This window comes from Chroicocephalus ridibundus, chromosome 1 (assembly GCF_963924245.1).
Source record: "Chroicocephalus ridibundus chromosome 1, bChrRid1.1, whole genome shotgun sequence".
Taxonomy (NCBI): Eukaryota; Metazoa; Chordata; class Aves; order Charadriiformes; family Laridae; genus Chroicocephalus; species Chroicocephalus ridibundus.
The window spans coordinates 6008951-6027290 of record NC_086284.1 but is presented as its reverse complement, the minus strand read 5'-3'; the positions used below and the strand labels follow the sequence as shown (position 1 = coordinate 6027290).

Genomic DNA, 18340 nt, shown 5'->3' with positions numbered 1-18340 from the left:
GACAGAAAAGGCCCTTCTAGCCACTGTAAATGATGAAAAGCTACTTCCAAGGCTGGTGTTTGGATTTTTTGCTTGTTTTGGATTGTTTTGCCTTTTTTTTTTTTAAATTAAACTTGTCTTCAGTACGTTTGTCCAGAACAGTAGTGGTTATCTGCCCATCACAGTACAGGTTAATCTAAAAATGGCTCCTGTCATTTTATGAAGGGAAAGAGTCTTCAGCTGATACACTTTAGCTCATCTCAGAAGTGTTTAAACATGACATTGGTACGCATATAACCCACATAACCTGCAAGAAAATAATTTTTAAAGCCTGAATTCACAATGGTCTTGTTGTAATTGCCCCTGAAATTCAGATAAAGAAAGAACTATGCCTGTAAGATGAGAAACATACTACAAGACGGCCTTTAACCAGCAAAATTTGCTTCTATAGAAGGCAGGAGAGCTTTTAAACTCATAATTTCAGCTTTTTCACAAATTGAGGACAGTGGGAACCAGTTGCAAAGAAGCAAGAATAATCTTTTCAAATCAGAGGGAAAAACAAGAAGAACAGATTCCATATGGGAGCACGGAAATTATCTAGGTAGTTACAAAAAGGAAACCCCATTGACATCTATTGTGGCTGAATAACAGTACTTAGCCCTCCAGCTATGAACTATATTTTCACAGGGGAAGGGCAACATTCTTGCAGCCAGGCAAACAACAAGTGGCACAAAGGTTTCAAAGGACACTATCTCTAAACTGGCACAATTTGACAGGTTGGCCAGTGCCCCACAAAATTGAGTGCTGGGCTGCAACAGGTTTCTCTTCTGCGCCATCCAGAAGCAAAGCAATCATCAGATTGAGATTTCTTTTTCTCTTTTTTTTTTTTTCTTTTCTTTTTCCCTCTCTCCACCTTTAAGCAGCAGGACTTAAAAGCCCAGCATGACGGTAGCTGCAACCAATTTGCAATCTGATGCAATTCAAGATTCGTGTTTTCCTGCTGTTGCTAATTTTGGCACCACAGCCTCCAATCAGTATTTCCTAGATGTTAATTTGATTCAGGTCTAAAACTGTGTTGGGCCAAATTAGGATGGGGGGAAGCAAAGGAAAAAAATACACTTTTATCTAAGCTGTTATAACAGGGCATGCCATATAGCCCTACTAAAAAGAGTACTGCTGTCTGGTCTTTTTCATTTAAAACAACTGATTTTTTGAGAAATGAGCCTAACAAAACCTGCCTTCCCAGGAATCTGTGTCTCCCAGCTGATCGGGAGCTCTGAAAGAAGCCTCTTCTGTGGCTGGGACACCTTGAACATCTCTCTCCCCAGAGGTCTCCAAGTTAGGTCAGTTTTGTCTTTCCTTCAGTCTTTATAGGATCTTTCTTTTTGACCCAGTCATTTTCATACCACAAAGTATGTAGAGATTTAATTCTCCTTGAGGCCTTACCTCTTTATCAAACCTGGGGAGGCACACAGACATGCAGATAGGGTGCAGGCATAGGCTTCCATTCTGTAGAAACCCAACCAAAACATTGTCTTACCTGAGAAATGTCCATGACAGAGTCACAGCTGAGAGGCCGAGCAGACGTCAAATCATTGGAACCCAACACAGTTGAGATGATCCCATTCTGATCAATCCGCCTGATCATAGTGCCATCCACAAAGTAAATCAGCCCAAACTTGTCCACGGTGATGCCTGGGGAGGGAAAAAGCAAGACAGTCAGAAAGGAACGGCAACCTGACAATTTTGAGATGAATGGAAGATGATGTCTGGTTTGACGCTCAGAGTAAGACTGCTGGTTTGGTTGGGAGCAATATATTTCACATCATTCAAAAGGGATGAGATGAGACTGGACATGTGGGAGTCCTGGTTATTAGGAGCTTTGAATTGGCACCATTCCATGGAAGGCACTTCCAACCGGCATACAAAAATCCCTGCTCGCTTCTGGAAAAGGGCACGGCATTCAGTGAACCACTGAAAGGAAAAGATTTTCTAATAACTACGTGTCTGGCATGTTCGGAAACATGGTGTTACTGCTCATGGTATGAATATTAAGCCATGCCCATGAAAATGTGACACTGTGAATCTTTCATAAATGGCAATGATAAAGGCTGCGTAAGATCCATCAGGTCAACCAAAGTCCAGATGGATAAATGTGGAAGGGTTTTTCCTAGGATCATCCTACTAATCTAGAGTATTTCACCTGTTTCTGAACTCTGCTAGGTGATTCCTTTCATTGTCCAAACGTCCTTTGTAGGCATACTCCTGTCGGTGGGTTTGAGGTCTGATGACAACAGTTAGAGAGTGCCGATTCCCGTTTCCTCACCTGCAGACATGTGCCATTTCACTTCCCCCTAAGCATCGTTTCTCAAGTATTTGTTATGTTAGCATAACCTCCTTTAATCCTCTTTATCCCAGCCTAGCTATACTCTGCATCTTCCATCAGAGGATTTCATAGCGCTTTACACTTACTAATTAGACCTCACAGCAGTCTGTGAGTGTGATCATCCTAATTTTACGTATCAGGAAAATAACAGATAAAGCAATTTTCACAAGGTCACGGAGAAAGTCCATGACTAAGGCAGGAATAAGACGTTAAGGGCCCCATTCACCTCTCTTTTATGCTAGTATAAATTAAAAATAACTCCACAGATACTAATAGAGTCATCCATCTCTTCTGCCCTACAGTGGCACAATGCCTCTCGGCATAATATTTGAGTGTCTTAAAGACACTAAAACAATGTAAAGGAACAGCAAAAGAATGTAGTAGCCTGTAACACCATTTTCTATGCAAAATTCTACTTGGAATATACGAATATCAGGATCTTCCTGTTTGGTTTCTTTCACTAGCAGGGTAGCAATCACTTGGCAAAAAGCAGATATCTGCATTGTGCATCCAAGCAAGTATCTGGAGCTTTTCCAAACAGAGGAGAGAAATACCTTCTCCTAGGGTGCAGTTCATATCACCCTAAAGCAGATATCCATAAGAGATTACACGAGTCCCTCAAGAAACACCTTTTCCTCCCCATTGGCTATAAAAAGAGACTAGAGCAAACATTTATACTGTAGACATTAAGTTAGTGAGATGAATCCTCACTACAATGTTTTTTTGGCTGTCATCATGGTGACAGAAATGATGGAAAATCTGTTTCGGATAGAAAGCTTTGTGAATGTTTCCGAGAAGTGATCAGATCTTGTGTTTCGCTGTTTTACAGCCAGATCCCCTCGTTTGAAACATTTACCTTCAGTCTTCATCCACTGTGAGCTATGCTGTGAAGCACAGATGCAGCAGTTCACAGATCAGAAATTTTAGGTTTTCACGTAGCAGGGACTAATCCCCTGACTGCTTTGGCAATTAAAATCATGGCCTCTGGCCAGCACTGTAACTATTGCATGGGCTGGAAGCCACGGAGGTGGATGATATGTGGAAAAACATATGATATTTGGTCGTACAGAAATCCACAGAAGACAATCTGGCCTGCAAGTAACGGCAGCAAAACCTCAGGACTAAGTCATTGTTTGAGAGAAAGAACGAATTTCTCCGTTGAGCTGAGGTAAAGGAAGGGATTCAGGCAGGGCTGCAAACTGTTGATTCAAAGTTGATTAGGAGTCAGGGAACTGGTGTTTCAGCTCACTGAGTTGAATGGGAGCAGAGTATTTTTGCTAGGAGGTAAAAACAGCATTTTCCTCAGTCCTTCGCAGCATCTCCCTGTCTGAAGGGCATCATTTTGACCTGGATTGGGTATTCGACCATCGGAGCAGTGAGGTTTCAGAACAGCCTCTAGGGCAGCGAGGAAAAAAATTACTTGCTGCTTTTAAGATGAAGTTCATTAATTTTGGAGGGGATTATATGACAGGATTGCTGAGATAATGGATGACAGAACTAAATGACCCAAAAGATTGCTTCTAGTCCTACATTCCAGTACCTGTGTGTAATTCATGCCAAGACAGGACTGATCTTTGCGGGACCATGAAACAAGGACCTTGAAGAGGAGCGGTGGGTACCTGTTGCATATCTGAATGCTATGGGAGAAGACACAGCAGTGGTGGCCGTTTACTCTCGCTATACAATATAAACACATCAGTCGTATCTTAGCACTTTGTCAAAAGCTTGCGGAGGGATCGGGCGGCATAAGCATCAATCTCTCACTGGCACCCACGGCTTTCAGGAAGCTGTCTTTACCTGCCGTGAGATCTTGTCAGCATTTTGCCCCAGTTGGTGGCACAACGTTCAATGAGTCATCCAGGCTACTGGCACATGTCACCTGTCACTGGCATCTGCTGTTGAAGGTTACTGCTCCTCTAATTATTTTGCCCACCAAATGGCAAGTTCTTTAGTGTTTGTTGGTGTTTGCTTGACAGCCGGGGACACAATTGAGCTCTTTAAGCAATGTGGTTGGTAGACGTGCTTTTTCGGAAGAGGCACAATAGAAGGTTTAGTTGATTTTAATTGGCTTTTGTCAAACACAAGGGGCTCTTACCCATTCCTAGGTTCACAACGAGTATTTTTCAGGGCACCTGTCCATTAGTCTGTGTGACAGGCCGAAAGCCAGTGAAGGGTGGCAGGCTGGATAATGTGATTTTAAATGAGGCAGAATGTTCTCTCTTAGCTAGTTCCATATGTATTGGATTGGATTTATCAGCAGTGTGTGGTGACAGTCGCTCACGGTGCTCCGTGCCGAGGTCTGATGTCTGGTCTGATTAACCAGTTACAGTAATAAGAACCTGTAGGTACTTTGGCTCTCAAGCCAGCTCTGATGAGTTGATAGAGCACAACTTTATTTTGCATTCCAGCTTAGACAAAGAGCTCGCACACCCGAATAAGTTGAAGCAGGATAGCAAAGTTACCACTTATCATCCTGCTCCAGGGCAATGGCATGTGCATGTGTTCTTATCACAGAGCACTTTGCTTATCCCTCTTTCGCAGAGGCTAAGCAATCTCAATTGCCTGGCATTTCCTAGGATGTTCTGCAGGGGAACACAGTTTTCAGTCTGTCAAAGCCATAAATTCCCATTTGCACATGCCCCTCACAGAGCAACTGCTCCAATCCCTTCCTGCCTTTAGCCGATTGTCTTGGAATCAAACCTAATTACGAAAAGGAGCCCTGGTCTCCCACAAAGTGTCTTTGGATGGATGACTTCTGCGGAGAGGGAAAGAAGCATCTCACGGTTTCTTTGCAGCAGATCGCAGAGGTTAGATTGGACTTTGCTGTGTTTGCTTTCTGATGATGGCACAGTTCCAGTGCTGGGAGCTGGCTCCTGCAAATGGGCACAGAAATGGGTAATTCGCATGTTACGCATGTAAAGCCAAAGGCCTTGGCTTGCTTTGGCAGGAGGCTCCTCTCATGTTTCCATAGGAACATAAGGGAATTAAAGATTTTCCGCATACAGCTCGAAGTTCAATCTCACAGTTACTGAGAGAAAACATCTGCTGCCGCTACCCAGGTAGTGCTGCAGATCCAAGCTTTAAGCTCTGAGATATGAAATACATACATTATGAAATCACGCTGGCACCTCTTGGATGGTCGGAGATCCCATAAGAAACAAGAACTTGCAGCACCACGTGCATCGCACCAGTGAGCTGTGCCGACAGAGAGCTGTGCCGCGATGACATTTGCTCGGAATGTCAGGACCTCGTAGTGTGAGGCGGTGACGGCACAACATTATGCTGCAAATAGCTACTGGGACACGGTGGGTTTATTCTAGAAGATGAACCACTAAAAGTGATTGCATTGCACACGTAGCTCTACTGAGGAAAAAAAAAGGGGGGGAGGAAACTCTTTTAAGTTTCCTTCCAAGTCATCTGAGGAGAGGCTGAGGGAGCTGGGCATGTTTAGCTTGGAGAAGAGGAGGCTGAGGGGAGACCTCATTGCCCTCCACAACTCCCTGAAAGGAGGTTGGAGAGAGGTGGGTGTTGGCCTCTTCTCCCAGGTGAATAATGACAGGACCAGAGGAAATGGTCTGAAGTTGCGGCAGGGGAGGTTTAGATTAGATATTCGGAAGAATTCCTTTACTGCAAGAGTGGTCAGGCACTGGAACAGCCTGCCCAGGGAGGGGGTTGAGTCACCATCCCTAAAGGTGTTTAAGAAACGTCTAGATGTGGCACTTCAGGGCATGCTCTAGTGGCAGAGATTGTAGGTTGTTTGTTTGTGGGTTTTGGGGTTTGTTTTTTTTTTTTTTGGTGTGTATGGTTGGACTCGATGATCTCAAAGGTCCTTTCCAACCATGAAGATTCCATGATTCTATGATTCTAAGTGAAAAAAATAGGGGCTAAAGGAATCCAAATTTGGAGCTTTCTTGTTTGGCTGGATGCTGAATGAGTGAGTGATTCAAATGGCAGATGAAAATCAAAGTCAATAAGTACAGAGGAATTCACAGGAGAAGGTGTAAGTCTAACTACCCATATGCAATGACAAGCTGTAAAATAGCTCGCAGGAAAAAGATTTCGGAATTCCTGTGAAAAGTTTTCTGCAAAGATCAGCTTTGTCCTCAGCAGTGGTCAAGGAGGGAGGCAGAGACAGGAATGGATTAGGAAAGGCACAGAGAAAACAGAAAACAACTATCTGGCCTCAAAAAGACCACACTTCTGCAGCCCGTAGATAAAAAATGTAGAAATTATGAGTTTATTAAGTGTTCAGGGAGGTTTCTGGATAAATTGATGGTGGCATCTAAGCACAGGTCCAGGTGCAACCTCTTCAGAAAGTGCCCTGAATGTCTATGACTAGAATTTGGTGTGTTAGCAGGGAAAGGCCATTCTGTCATTGCCCCTTTCCCTATGTGTCTTCTCTGGCCACAATAAGAGACATGTTATTTTGCTTGGTCAGCCTCTGGTCTTCCCTGAAATGGCCTTTACATTATTATTTGACAATAAAAATGTTAACAGATTGTGGAAGGGTGAGTTTCTTCTTTTAATTCTGTCAGACTCATGAATACTTATTGAACAACTGAGATTTTGTTTACACATTCAGCCGGCCAGAGTGAAGGAAGCAATCTGTCCCCAAATTAATTACTTCATTTTGCATTGTTTTTGTGGTGCTAAAGGAATGAGATGCCCCCTCCGCTCCATGTCCCTTCTTCCTATTGTGTCAGACTTGTCACTGCAGTCTCTCTTAATTGCAGGCTCCTTGGTAATTTCTGTGCCACAACATTTTCCCGAGGAGAACCACTGGTGAGTACTCAGATGAAAACAAATGGTCTGACAAGCTAGAGTTTTAATTTTTCTTTAGATTGCTTGTAGAAGGGGATCATTATTAGCAGATGATAATTAGAAAGTGGTAACACTTTAATTTGCAAGGATATATTGAAATTCATTAGCATCTGAAAGCTTTGCTGTGCTCTGTGGCAAATGAATTGGAAGAATCAGACTGGTTCCTAATAGCTATGATAAATACCCTGACCAACCAACTGCCACCACTGTTGCATCTGTTGATCCACCTGTCCTGTATTTTTTTAGCCTACCTTTATCAGAGAAGCCAAATACAGGGCAAGGGTGAAATTCCTGGGGTAGGTTTTATCCTCCTAATATCTTGTCTAAGCTGATCCTCTAAAGGGAGTTCTCTCTCCTTCAATGGAGAGAGACAAGAACTTCTATCCAGAAGGTATTTCAGATAAATTTATTGATAGGATAAGGACTAACGCTTTTGAACTGCAAGAAGGTAGATTTAGACTGGTTATGAGGAAGAATTCTTTTGTGACAAGGGTGGTGAGACCCTGTCCCAGGTTGCCCAGAGAAGCTGTGGCTGCCCCATCCCTGGAGGTGTTCAAGGCCAGGTTGGATGGGTCTTTGAGCAACCTGATCTAGTGAAAGATGTCCCTGCCCATGGCAGAGAGGTTGGACTAGATGATCTTTAAGGTCCCTTGAACAATCACATCTTTAAGGTCCCTTAAACAAACACAAACCATCCCATGGCTCTATGATTCTATGAAATTATCCATTCTGAACTCATGGGAGGTGAGCTGGGACCTGGCAGAAATGATCAAAAACCGTGGAGAAAAGGCTGCTGCTCAAAAAGTGGAGAACCATTCTGAATGGTGTTAGCTGGGGCAGGGACCTCATCCTTCTGGCTATTGTCTCCAGGAGGAGATCAGCACTCCCAGAACATGGTTCAACCCACCCTGGACACATGCATAGAATGAACCACCTTCAAGGTACCAGTTTCTTGCAACTGAGAAGAGAGCCAAAAAATCTACTTAGACCAGATGCTTGACTGATCCAAGAGGCTAAAGGTAGATGCAAAAATACACCTCGTGACTGATTCTCCAGCCTTTAAGAATTACTGTTTTTCATCTAGCAGGAGTGTATTGACTCAGTATTTTCCAGCAAGTTGCAATTATCGGCTAATTAAAACATCCTGAAAATGGAGGCGACACCTTTTTTCCTTACAATTTTCAAACAAGTGTGAAGATGTCCTTAAAATACAGAAATCCTACTTTGCATGAAGTAATTATCCTCGGTCAAAAAAAAATATCTTTATCCTTAAAAAGTAGAGTCCTGTGAAGAGTGGTGATTCTTGAAGAACTGAACTTTCCCAGTCCTTCCCTGGCCAGCTGACATCTCTATAGTCACAGAATCGTTTTCTAATTTCCTCTGACCATTCACTTATGAGTCTTTATTCCCCTGCCAAGATAGGGAAGCAGAGGGTAACCTGAGGACTTCTGGTTACTTGTACCATAAATCATTTTTATTTTGAGCTATTATGAAATACAGTCTCATGAACGAAGAGCATTTGCTGGATTTTTCTGCTAGGATGAACTGCCGTGAAGGTATAAACAATGCTGACATTACATTGTCAGTGAGACTTTTCACTGTTCATCATTTATTGAGGTGAATGGGAAGTGAGTCACACCTGCCAAAGCTTTTGTCTCAACAGATTTTGCAAACTCAGGCTAGAACGAGATCAGGGAACGCTGTTTACGAACTTTCCATTGGCAGTGTGGGCTTTCTGGATTATTATTTTCTTGTTGCCATTTTGCTCCGTGTCATTTCCTCTTTCACCCTCAATTTACTTCTGTTTTGTGAAATTTCGGAGCTGTGAGGAATGAATGCATGCATTTTGCCGTTATATGATTGAGGTGGAAGAACGGCCTCATGAGAGCTTGAATTGCCAGCAAGAAGGATTTCAGTGCTGAAAGCTTTGAACTCCAGAGCTCTGTTTCCCATAGCAAGGCAGAAACATAAGTCATCTAAACCTTGCAACATCCACCCATGTAGGGAAATGAATAATATTCCTCTTATCTTGTACAAGGGAGAACAGAGGTCCAATAAAAGTTGTAGGCTTTTTTTTTTTTTTTTTTTTTTTTGCATTGGTTGAACATCAAAGTGGTGCAGAAAATTGGATTACAGATTTCTGGATTCCCTGATCTCATGACTCATCGGCTGGACTGCCTGAATCTCTCTGCCCAAGTCACTTAATTTTCTTTTCGCTCAGCCCTCTCGTTTCGGTGAGACAATTTCTACACCGCAACTTGACCACAGGTAGCTGTTCCCTTTCTATATCTATGCCTTTGGCAATACTTTATCCCAATATAATGGTCACCGCATGGGAGTCTGGAGTGCTTGGAAACAACACTGAGCCCCTTGAATGTTATGAGGGTAGCGGTTTGGCTTTTGGAGCTTTTTGCCAAAAAGCAAGTCTCCCAAGGTATATTTTTCTGCATCCTGCTAGGAAACAACTAGACCACATGTAACAAAAAAAAAATCACAACTAGAGCTGACACAAAAGGTCGCTAAATCAGTTTGGGTTTCTTGGAATCAGTAACAGTAATGTCATCTCTGTGTCAAGAAAAATAACTTCCTGAGAAGTCTAGCCAAGAAGAGAAACAGCAGCTCAGCTGTCTTCATCTTGCCTGCAATTTGTGAAATAACTCGTGAAAGGATCCCCAGGTTTTGCTGAGGGGTTGCTTTACAAAGAGCTGGGATAGGCTTGGAAATTGCTGTGGTGAGGAAGGAGGGACCCACCACTCCCAGATGGAAGGAAAAAGGAAACCGGCAGCACATCGATGCCGAAGCCAAGAACTTATAAATAACTCCTTGCAATCCTAACAACTGGGCAAGACGACATACAACAGGCAAAAATGCCACATTTCTAAAAGCATTCCTGCATGGGTGTCCTTCTTGCCCTTCTTCACAAACACCGCAGAAGGCGCGTACACCGGCAGTATCTTCCACTTCATCTCGACCCCCTCCGTGTGTTTTTTTTTTTTCCCGAGGAGCTGTGGACAGCTGGGAGGAGCGACATCCTCCATATGCAGAGCTTGTTACCTTGAGACTGCCAGACTGAAGTCTTGGCTGCACACAGGACTGCATATGTTTGGCTAAACCTGTTTCGAACAATTTAGTTCACAGTCATGAAGGCTGTGTGGTGCTTTTATTCTCATTTGACTGCGCTTTTATCACATTAAGTAAGCTAATCAGGAGCCAGGTGAAGTCGTGCTGAATTAGGCCATTCCTGTATTGAATTAGTATCCATCCCCCTATAGGATTTAAGCTGGATGCCATGATGTATAATGTCAGTGTATAAACCTCAATTTACTTATCTCTGAGCTGTATGCTGGTTTTGTTGCTATTTTATATATATAGCAATGCTTACACAGCTTTTTGATCTTTTTAACGCCAAGAAAGCCTCAGTGCACTGAACGTTAAGTGAATCCAGTCCAGATTGGGAAGGACCAAACACAGTTAGTGGCTACGGAGGAGTAGTGCCTAAGTGGGTATAAAATTGATGGGTGGTTTTATTCTACTGCCCTTCGGTGTGCCCATAACTACAGCCCTCTGGTCTGGCACTCCTCCCAGCCACCTCAATAAGAAGAACCAGGACTGGATGAGGGTGAGACAGACCCCCTTATCTCCAGAGGCAAGCCTTCAGGATGTGTTTGTGGGCTGACTGGGGAGGGCTTGCAAAATCCGAAGGCATTTTGTGAATTGGAGAGGAGATCAGTCTCCAGCATGCCTAAACAAGCCCCTTTGAAAAAAGACCCCTTTAAAAAAGCCTGTGGAGAAGAAGCAGTCTCACCCCTGGGATTTGTAAGGGTAGCATCAGTGCCTTTGCCTCCATCGCCGCAGCGGGTATCATCGAACGGGAGGCACTGATCCCCGGTTCCAGCCAAGACCTCTGAATTCTTCACAATGTCCTTCACTGATGTGGTTGACTTGATTTTATAGATGCGTCGGCTGTTGGTGTCGGAGAGGTAGATGGAGCCGGTGATTGGATCTGTGGTCAAGTAATACTTATGAGCTGGGCTGTGGCTGAAAAACAAGGGTATGAAGTTATTATTTTTTTGGATGGTTTGTTTCCTTAAGTCAAGAGGCAATGCAAACACTTTAGAGGATAAAAATGCACAGGGCAGACAAACTGGGAAAGTGAAGCAGTGCTGTATTGGACAATGTTAGTACACGGTGTGTTACAGCACAGGATCCGGAGCTATATCTGTTCCCAGTCGCTGTGCCTGGGGTGCTCTATGGCATGAAGAGCAGTTACCGAGGGAAAAGGCTCGCTGGCCTGAGCCCAAATCACACCAGGAACTACGACAGTTTGAGTCCCGCTGCCTGAGTTCGCCTAATTTACTTAATATAGACATTATCCTGAAACTGGTGTTAGTGCCGTGCCAGAAAGTGAAGGGAACGCATTGTACACCCAAAAGCAGACTCCCGAGTGTAAAGCACTTGAAGATACGCTCTTGAAGATCACGGCTTGTCTGGTGCTCTTGCTGATTCCAGCAAAGACCCTAGAGTCCTGTCCTGCCCTCATGGAGACTAGGGGAAGTCCTGCCACTGAATTCAGATGGGTCTCGATGAAGAGAGAAACGAAACGGTCCTTGGAGTGTCACATTTTGTCCCAAGTAAAACATGAACTAGGAGGAGGGCTGAGGATCCCGAATGTCGGTCCCCTGCTAAACCCCACTCACTCACTGCTTCCTTGAAAACCAGGAAGGGTGGCTGAGAAAATGGGGTGAGCAGACAGAAAGATAATGTTTTTAGCTCCATGACTACAACATTAAATGAGCCCAAGCCTGAAGAAATGAATAAACTAGCATCCACTTCACGGACAGCTTTCGATGGTACTGGCCAGAAAAAACAATCAATCAGATGAGTTTAGACACAATTTAAAAAATTGTCTTTCAAGGATTCTATCTATAGATATTAAACTTGTTAACTTCTTTATTAAGATTAAGTGTTTACTACTAGTGTGTATTGAGCTGCATCTCTTCTAAGCCTGAAACCAAGAGATTTAACTTGTAACACCTGCTGCCTTAACACAGGTCTCCTTCCTCCTAAGAAAGGCTAAGTAGTAATTAGGCCAAGTAGGAAAAAGCCTCTACTTTTCTCCAGAACACCTTCAAGCTGTCCAAACTCATCAGGTCCCAAGAATTCATAATAAACGTATAGGCCATAGTTCACGATTTTGCACTTAGTGGAATTGTTCCAGGAGAAGCTGGTTAGAAACTTGAGTGTCGATCACAGTTGACTCTATCCCTCATAATACGAAATTTCCTCTCTCTTTAAATCTTTATGTTAGGAAAATTAACCCCTCTTCAGACACATAAAAACTCCTGAATTGTTCTCTGCTTAAAAAAGCTCTAAGTTGGTTCTTCATTCAAATTACTTAATACTTTTTTGGGAAAAAAAAAAGCCTTTCTGATTTATTCTGGAATATCCCTTGTGATTTATCCTATTAAAGTCTGAACAGATTTCATCTCCACAAATGACACTGATTCTTGCTAAATAAAATGCTCTGACCTTCAAGACAGCTCCAGCCTGACAGTTCAGTCTCCATCTGTATTCCTTTCCAATGACAGCAGGCTGGGAGGGCATTATTTCATTTACCTGCACGTCACTCACACTAAGCAAGTGGCTTCAACCCTGGTGGAAGAGGTTCCCTGTGGGAATCCATCATCCATTTTGATCAGGGCCTTGCATTTTCTGCTGACTGTCCAAACAAAGCCCAGCTGAATGTCAGTCAGCTTTTGAGCTGTTCATAATCTCTATTTTACATGGGAGGTGGACAAGAGGAGGACTTTTTTAATGGCACTTTGCAATTCTTTAACATCTTTGCCTGGAAAGCACTGATAGCTTTCAGAGTCTTACAGCAGGCCGTTTGCAGATGGGCAAAGGCAAATGACTTTCCCAAAGATGGAGAAAAATGGTGCCAGAACCGGAGGTTCCTGCTCCCCTTTCCCAGCGCTATCATTGTGATTTATTTTCTGGATTTTGTAGCCTCACTCTGATGGATTTTATTTTTGATTACAACCTTCTGTGGAAGAGAGTGGTCTTAAAACTATATTCTAATCCCACCTCCTGTGTAGACTGGACACTGAAACCACTGCTGGTCTCTTTTAACCACAGACCTGAGAACCAGGTAAAAGCAAAACATTCACCCACCAGAAAAGCTGAATGGTACTTCCACCTAAATTTACTAAGTAAAAAAACCTGTCATACTAAGGTAACACTTTGAGTAGCTGCTGGTAACCCGAGTTCAGTTTTATTAATGATGTCCTAAATATAGATGCTGCAAAAAAGTAGGCATGAGTTCAAAGTGCAAAATCATTAAAAAATTAGCTCTGACTGGTTAAATTTTTAATCTTTTGCATAGCCTGATGCCACAGAGGCACATGTACCTTTACCACCAAACGTGCTTTGGAAGAGGTAGAGGTAGAAATTTATGTTGGTTAAACTTATGTTGGGGTTGGACTAGATGATCTCCGGAGGTCCCTTCCAACCCCTATCATTCTGTGATTCTGCGAATCTACCCGTGGTATGGTAATAATCTTGGGTCACTTAAAACCTGTTCTGGATTTCACCTGCTGAGATGATTGCAAAAGTCTCCTAAGACATCCAATTACTTTTCTAAACGTAATGTTATTAATGGTATCGTCAACCCCAACACAAACTCCATCTTTTCTGCTGCATGGCTCTGTGTGAGTGATAGGAAGTGCTGGTTCGTTTTTATCGATTAGACTTTTTATTTTTATCAATGTGGCTTATCGCGGTCTCTTACACACCGCGCCATGCAGAGGGCTTTTGTGGGCGGAAGGGCCCCTGGGGTGGCTTAGGCGATGGAGTATTTAACCTGGACCGCTTTGGAGCAAGGATGGTAAAACACAAACTGCAAAAAAGCTTAAATTCGTTGGCCGCTGCCGACAGTTTTCACCGGGAAGGTGTCACGCTCTGCCCTTGCACGAATCACGTAGCGTTATACACTGGAGCTTTTGTTTAACACTTTGAGATACTTCAGGAGGAGAGTTGCTAAATAAACATACATTAGTAATGTAAAAGTTCCCAAACTGCTTCCCTTCATCTGCGATAATGCATGAGCACTGGAGCCAGGAACACTGAGGTTTTGCTTTTTATTTAAAGCCACAATCAATAGGCAAATCCAAGTGGCAAATTGGACTGAACTGAACAGCAACTGAAATAAATCTGCCTGGGGCGAAGCAGAGAAGATTTTTTTTTTCCCTTTCATCCTGTCTCATTGCTCAGTTAGATAATGGACCAAAACAAAAGACGGGACTTTTTACTATTCAGAGGACTTAATCAGTTACAGTATTTGTAGTCTTAGAATATTTATCTCCCATATTGACCTGCCACCACCAGAAAAGGGCTGCGGGTGAAAAGATGACTTCCCATTCCGTGTGTTCCTTTTGCTATTAAGGATTTTTAGAAGAAACCCTGAGCGCTGCACTGATACTTAATTCCCTGAAGCAACCAACCAAAGTTGCAGGGATGGGGTGGGCTGGTCCCTAGCCAGGAACAGACACTTGAGTGGGTTTTAGTGGGCATGATGGTGTAGTCAATGGGGATAAGGACAGCTTCATAAGCATAAGTTCTGCAGGCCAAAGTGAAATGGAGGTGAGATGGCTTCCTTGTACACTTGTGATACAGTGACGCGCTGGGAAAGCACAGGGAAACCTTCAAAGTCCACAGCGACCCCAGATGTTTGAGGTAGCATATAGGCTCTCCCATACATCTGCCCTGTCCCTTTCCTTTCTTTGTTCTCATTATTTGGACAGGATAGCGCCAGCGTCTTCCGGAGAGCTCTGCAGATATGTTAAGAGATTCAAACTCCATTTTAAAGTGCTTATGCTTTACGTGACTCCGTACACACAGGCATGAGGAAGGAAAGTGATAAGAAGCTGGGCGAATAGGCAGATAAGTGGTGCTCATGTGGATTGCTTCAGACATTGAGGTGCTGGAGGTGTCCAGAGAAGGGCACCGGAGCTGGTGAGGGGTCTGGAGCACAAGTCTGGTGAGGAGCGGCTGAGGGAGCTGGGGGTGTTGAGCCTGGAGAAAAGGAGGCTGAGGGGAGACCTTCTCGCTCTCTGCAACTCCCTGAAAGGAGGGGGTAGCCAGGGGGGGTCGGTCTCCCAAATAACAAGTGATAGGACAAGAGGAAACAGCTTCAGGTTGCGCCATAGGAGGTTTAGGACAGATATTAGGAAAAATTTCTTCACTGAAAGGGTTATTAAGCATTGGAACAGGCTGCCCAGGGAAGTGGTGGAATCGCCATCCCTGGAGGTATTTAAAAGCCGGGCAGACGTGGTGCTGAGGGACGTGGGTTAGTGGTGGTTTTGGCAGTGTTAGGTTAATGGTTGGACTTGATGATCTTAAAGGTCGCTTCCAACTTTGATGATTCTATGATTCTATGTAGTACTATAATAGATGAACGAGCTTTAAGCAAAGGTTGATATTATCCTCTTGGGCCCAGAGCCCATGTTTTGTAGGAGTCTGAGGAAGGAACCTCCTACTCCAGCGTGGGAAGCCAGACCCTAAGGAATAAAGATAAGAAAAGGGAGATGGTCCCTGGTTTCAGCGGGTTACCTACAATGCGTCAGTATGGCAGACTGCACCTTGTCATCGGATTCTGTTCAAAGCCAGGGGACTCATCTCACCAAGCTTCAGATGGTTGCAAGGTGGATCCTTACATCTGAACTGGCCGCCTTAACTCCCTTCATAGGCAGTGGAGAGAAACAGCATCTTTGGGGGTATGATTTGTCTGACTTATTTTCAACTTTTATCTTATAAGATGAACTGCATCTTAGTTTCTCAAACGCAAGGGCATCTACCATCTCCTCTAAAGGACAACTCCTGTTAATGGTAACAGCGTGGCTCTGGCTCCCACGGTGGTCAACAGACAGGAGCAGTCACAGCACCAAAGTTAGTTACCCATAACAGCCGATCTGAATAAATCCCTGGGGCTTCTTTGGATCTGATATCTTTGTTTAAGGACATGAAACCACCTCCGTAAAACTTTCTGTGCTGGCTGCCCTCTTCCCCTCTTCCCCTTGCTGGCCACACGCTTTTGCTGGTGACTAAAGAACAACCGAATTCTTGCAGCCAAGCGTTTTTTGTTCGTCGGGTCTGTGTTTCCATGGCTCCATGCTAAGCACCCTGCAGCTCACAAACAGAGGATTTTATTATAGCTTGTGTGAGGTACTGGTCTTTTTTTTTTCCTGGGTGACATTCAATAGATTAATACATAAGGAGGCCACACAGCGCAGTGAGCTGAATTTACACTTGGCCTTTTAGTGTTTTCAGTTTGTGTGCGATGCCCAAAGCTCTTCTAGTGTCACAGGCTGGATAATAAAACTTCACAGCAATGCCATAAGCCAACCCAGGGACTGCAAAGGACTTTTCATCTGGCAGTTTTCTAAGACACCTCTCTTTCCCACTACTTATAGATTTGTCTCTCTAAGGTATGAATGGAAACAAGAAAGGAAGAATATATTCAAGTTTGGCCACTTTTTGCATATTTGCAAGAAAGAAATGCCTCACTGCTGTCCATGCTGTCCTCTGTTCTTGCAGAGAAAAGATCATTAACTGCAAATTATTATTTCCATGCCTGGAAAAAAGTCATTAGCTTCTATAAGCCCATCAAGACAAGGCCATACACAGACATACTGGAGTAAGCTCCTATTAATCTATTACCGAATGACAGATGGGTCTAAAATTGGGAGGGTCTAAAATCGGTGATGCTTTTTGGCTTAGCTGACATCCCCCATGTTGACACACAGCCATTTTGGCTGTTGCAGAGTTAGACCTTGGCTACCTACACTGTGCTGTAGAGCCAAGCCTCTTAGTTGGTAGCTCCAGAACCTCTGCTCACCACAGGCTACGTAGTAGGGAGGAATCTTTTCCCCTGAAGAGAGGAAGCTTCTGCATATGGATTGCAGCTTTTCCAAACCACTAAGATTCAGTCCTTTGCAACTGTTGCCTGCCAACGGTGTCAAGCTTAGGACCTTCTGGAACTCGAAGCACTGGAGATTTAGCTAAGACTACACCCACTCATTTCCCTGTGGCTCAGGAACGAAGAGGCTTCCTAACAAGAAGAATTATGGCAAATGCCACAGAACAGCTGCTAGCTCACATGGATGACTCCCTTAATGTAGTCACAGATGGGAGTAGTTGATCTGGAGCTCCTCACCTCCTTCCTCCCTCACTCGTCCCCTTTGGACTGCACTGCAGCAGGCATGTCTTGGCTTGCTTTCATTTCATTCCTTAGATTTTAGGAATTGCCTAAAGGCTGAAGCCCTGCCAACTCTGTAAGGCTCTGGTGGCATCTGCAGCATTCGTGGCCAGTCCATATATCTTCACTCAGTTATTGCCTTCATATATAAAAGCTCTTCTTGTAACAGGTATTCAGCTGCTGCCCTTCACTGTCAAAGCAGGTGCACTTTAGTGGCTGCGTATTTCTCGGGCATTAACGATACAACCTGGCTGTTCTAAAGAGAAATGAGTTTTTCTATTGCCTTAAAATGATGTGAAAGAGGAGCTGGGGGGCTGGAACTCGGCCTGATGAAGACAGTCAGTGCAGAGGTCTCGTGTACCAACCTCCCAGCCCTGCTAATAGATGCTTTGGGCCAGTCCATTATGCCGTTGAAGCTCAGCCCTTCATTAATGTTCTGGCAATAAGACAAAAAAACAGTTTCTACTCTACTGCATTTCCAGGCATGCGGATAAAATGAACATTTCTGGTTTCGCACAGCCTCTATGAAGTCAGAGAAACAGTAAATAAAAAGCATGTAGCAGAAAAATCACCAATCCCAAATGCAAAAAAAATACCCAAACAAAAAAACCTATCCCAACTCCACAGTCTAAGCTTCTAATTTGGCGAGCAACTGGGGAGAAGGATGGGGAACTTGTCAGAGCCAGAGAAGTCCTTGCAAACACAGACAGTGACAGGAGGTTGACATCTTCCTGAATGCAACTGATTGGATCAAACCCACTGAAACTCCAGTCAACCCAAATGACAAATATTCTTAGTGACAAAGCTCCAATTTAGGAGTCTCTCTTTCATCTTGTTTTCTTGTCACTACTCTTTCTCTTTTTTATTGCATTTCCTGGCTAACGTTCTGAGTCACGCTACCT

General features: G+C 43.8%; 1 protein-coding gene across 9 annotated transcripts in view; it reads right to left on the bottom strand.

Annotated features, from left to right (window-relative positions):
• Window positions 1-18340, bottom strand: part of TENM4 (teneurin transmembrane protein 4) — a 1293844-nt gene that overhangs the window by 45078 nt on the left and 1230426 nt on the right. For all 9 annotated transcript variants that reach the window (XM_063326345.1, XM_063326336.1, XM_063326383.1 and 6 more), the window contains 2 exons: window positions 10992-11224; window positions 1520-1674 (listed from right to left, as the gene is read on the bottom strand). In XM_063326345.1, coding sequence (XP_063182415.1) covers window positions 1520-1674; window positions 10992-11224 — 388 coding nt within the window. The remainder of the gene's footprint in view (window positions 1-1519; window positions 1675-10991; window positions 11225-18340) is intronic.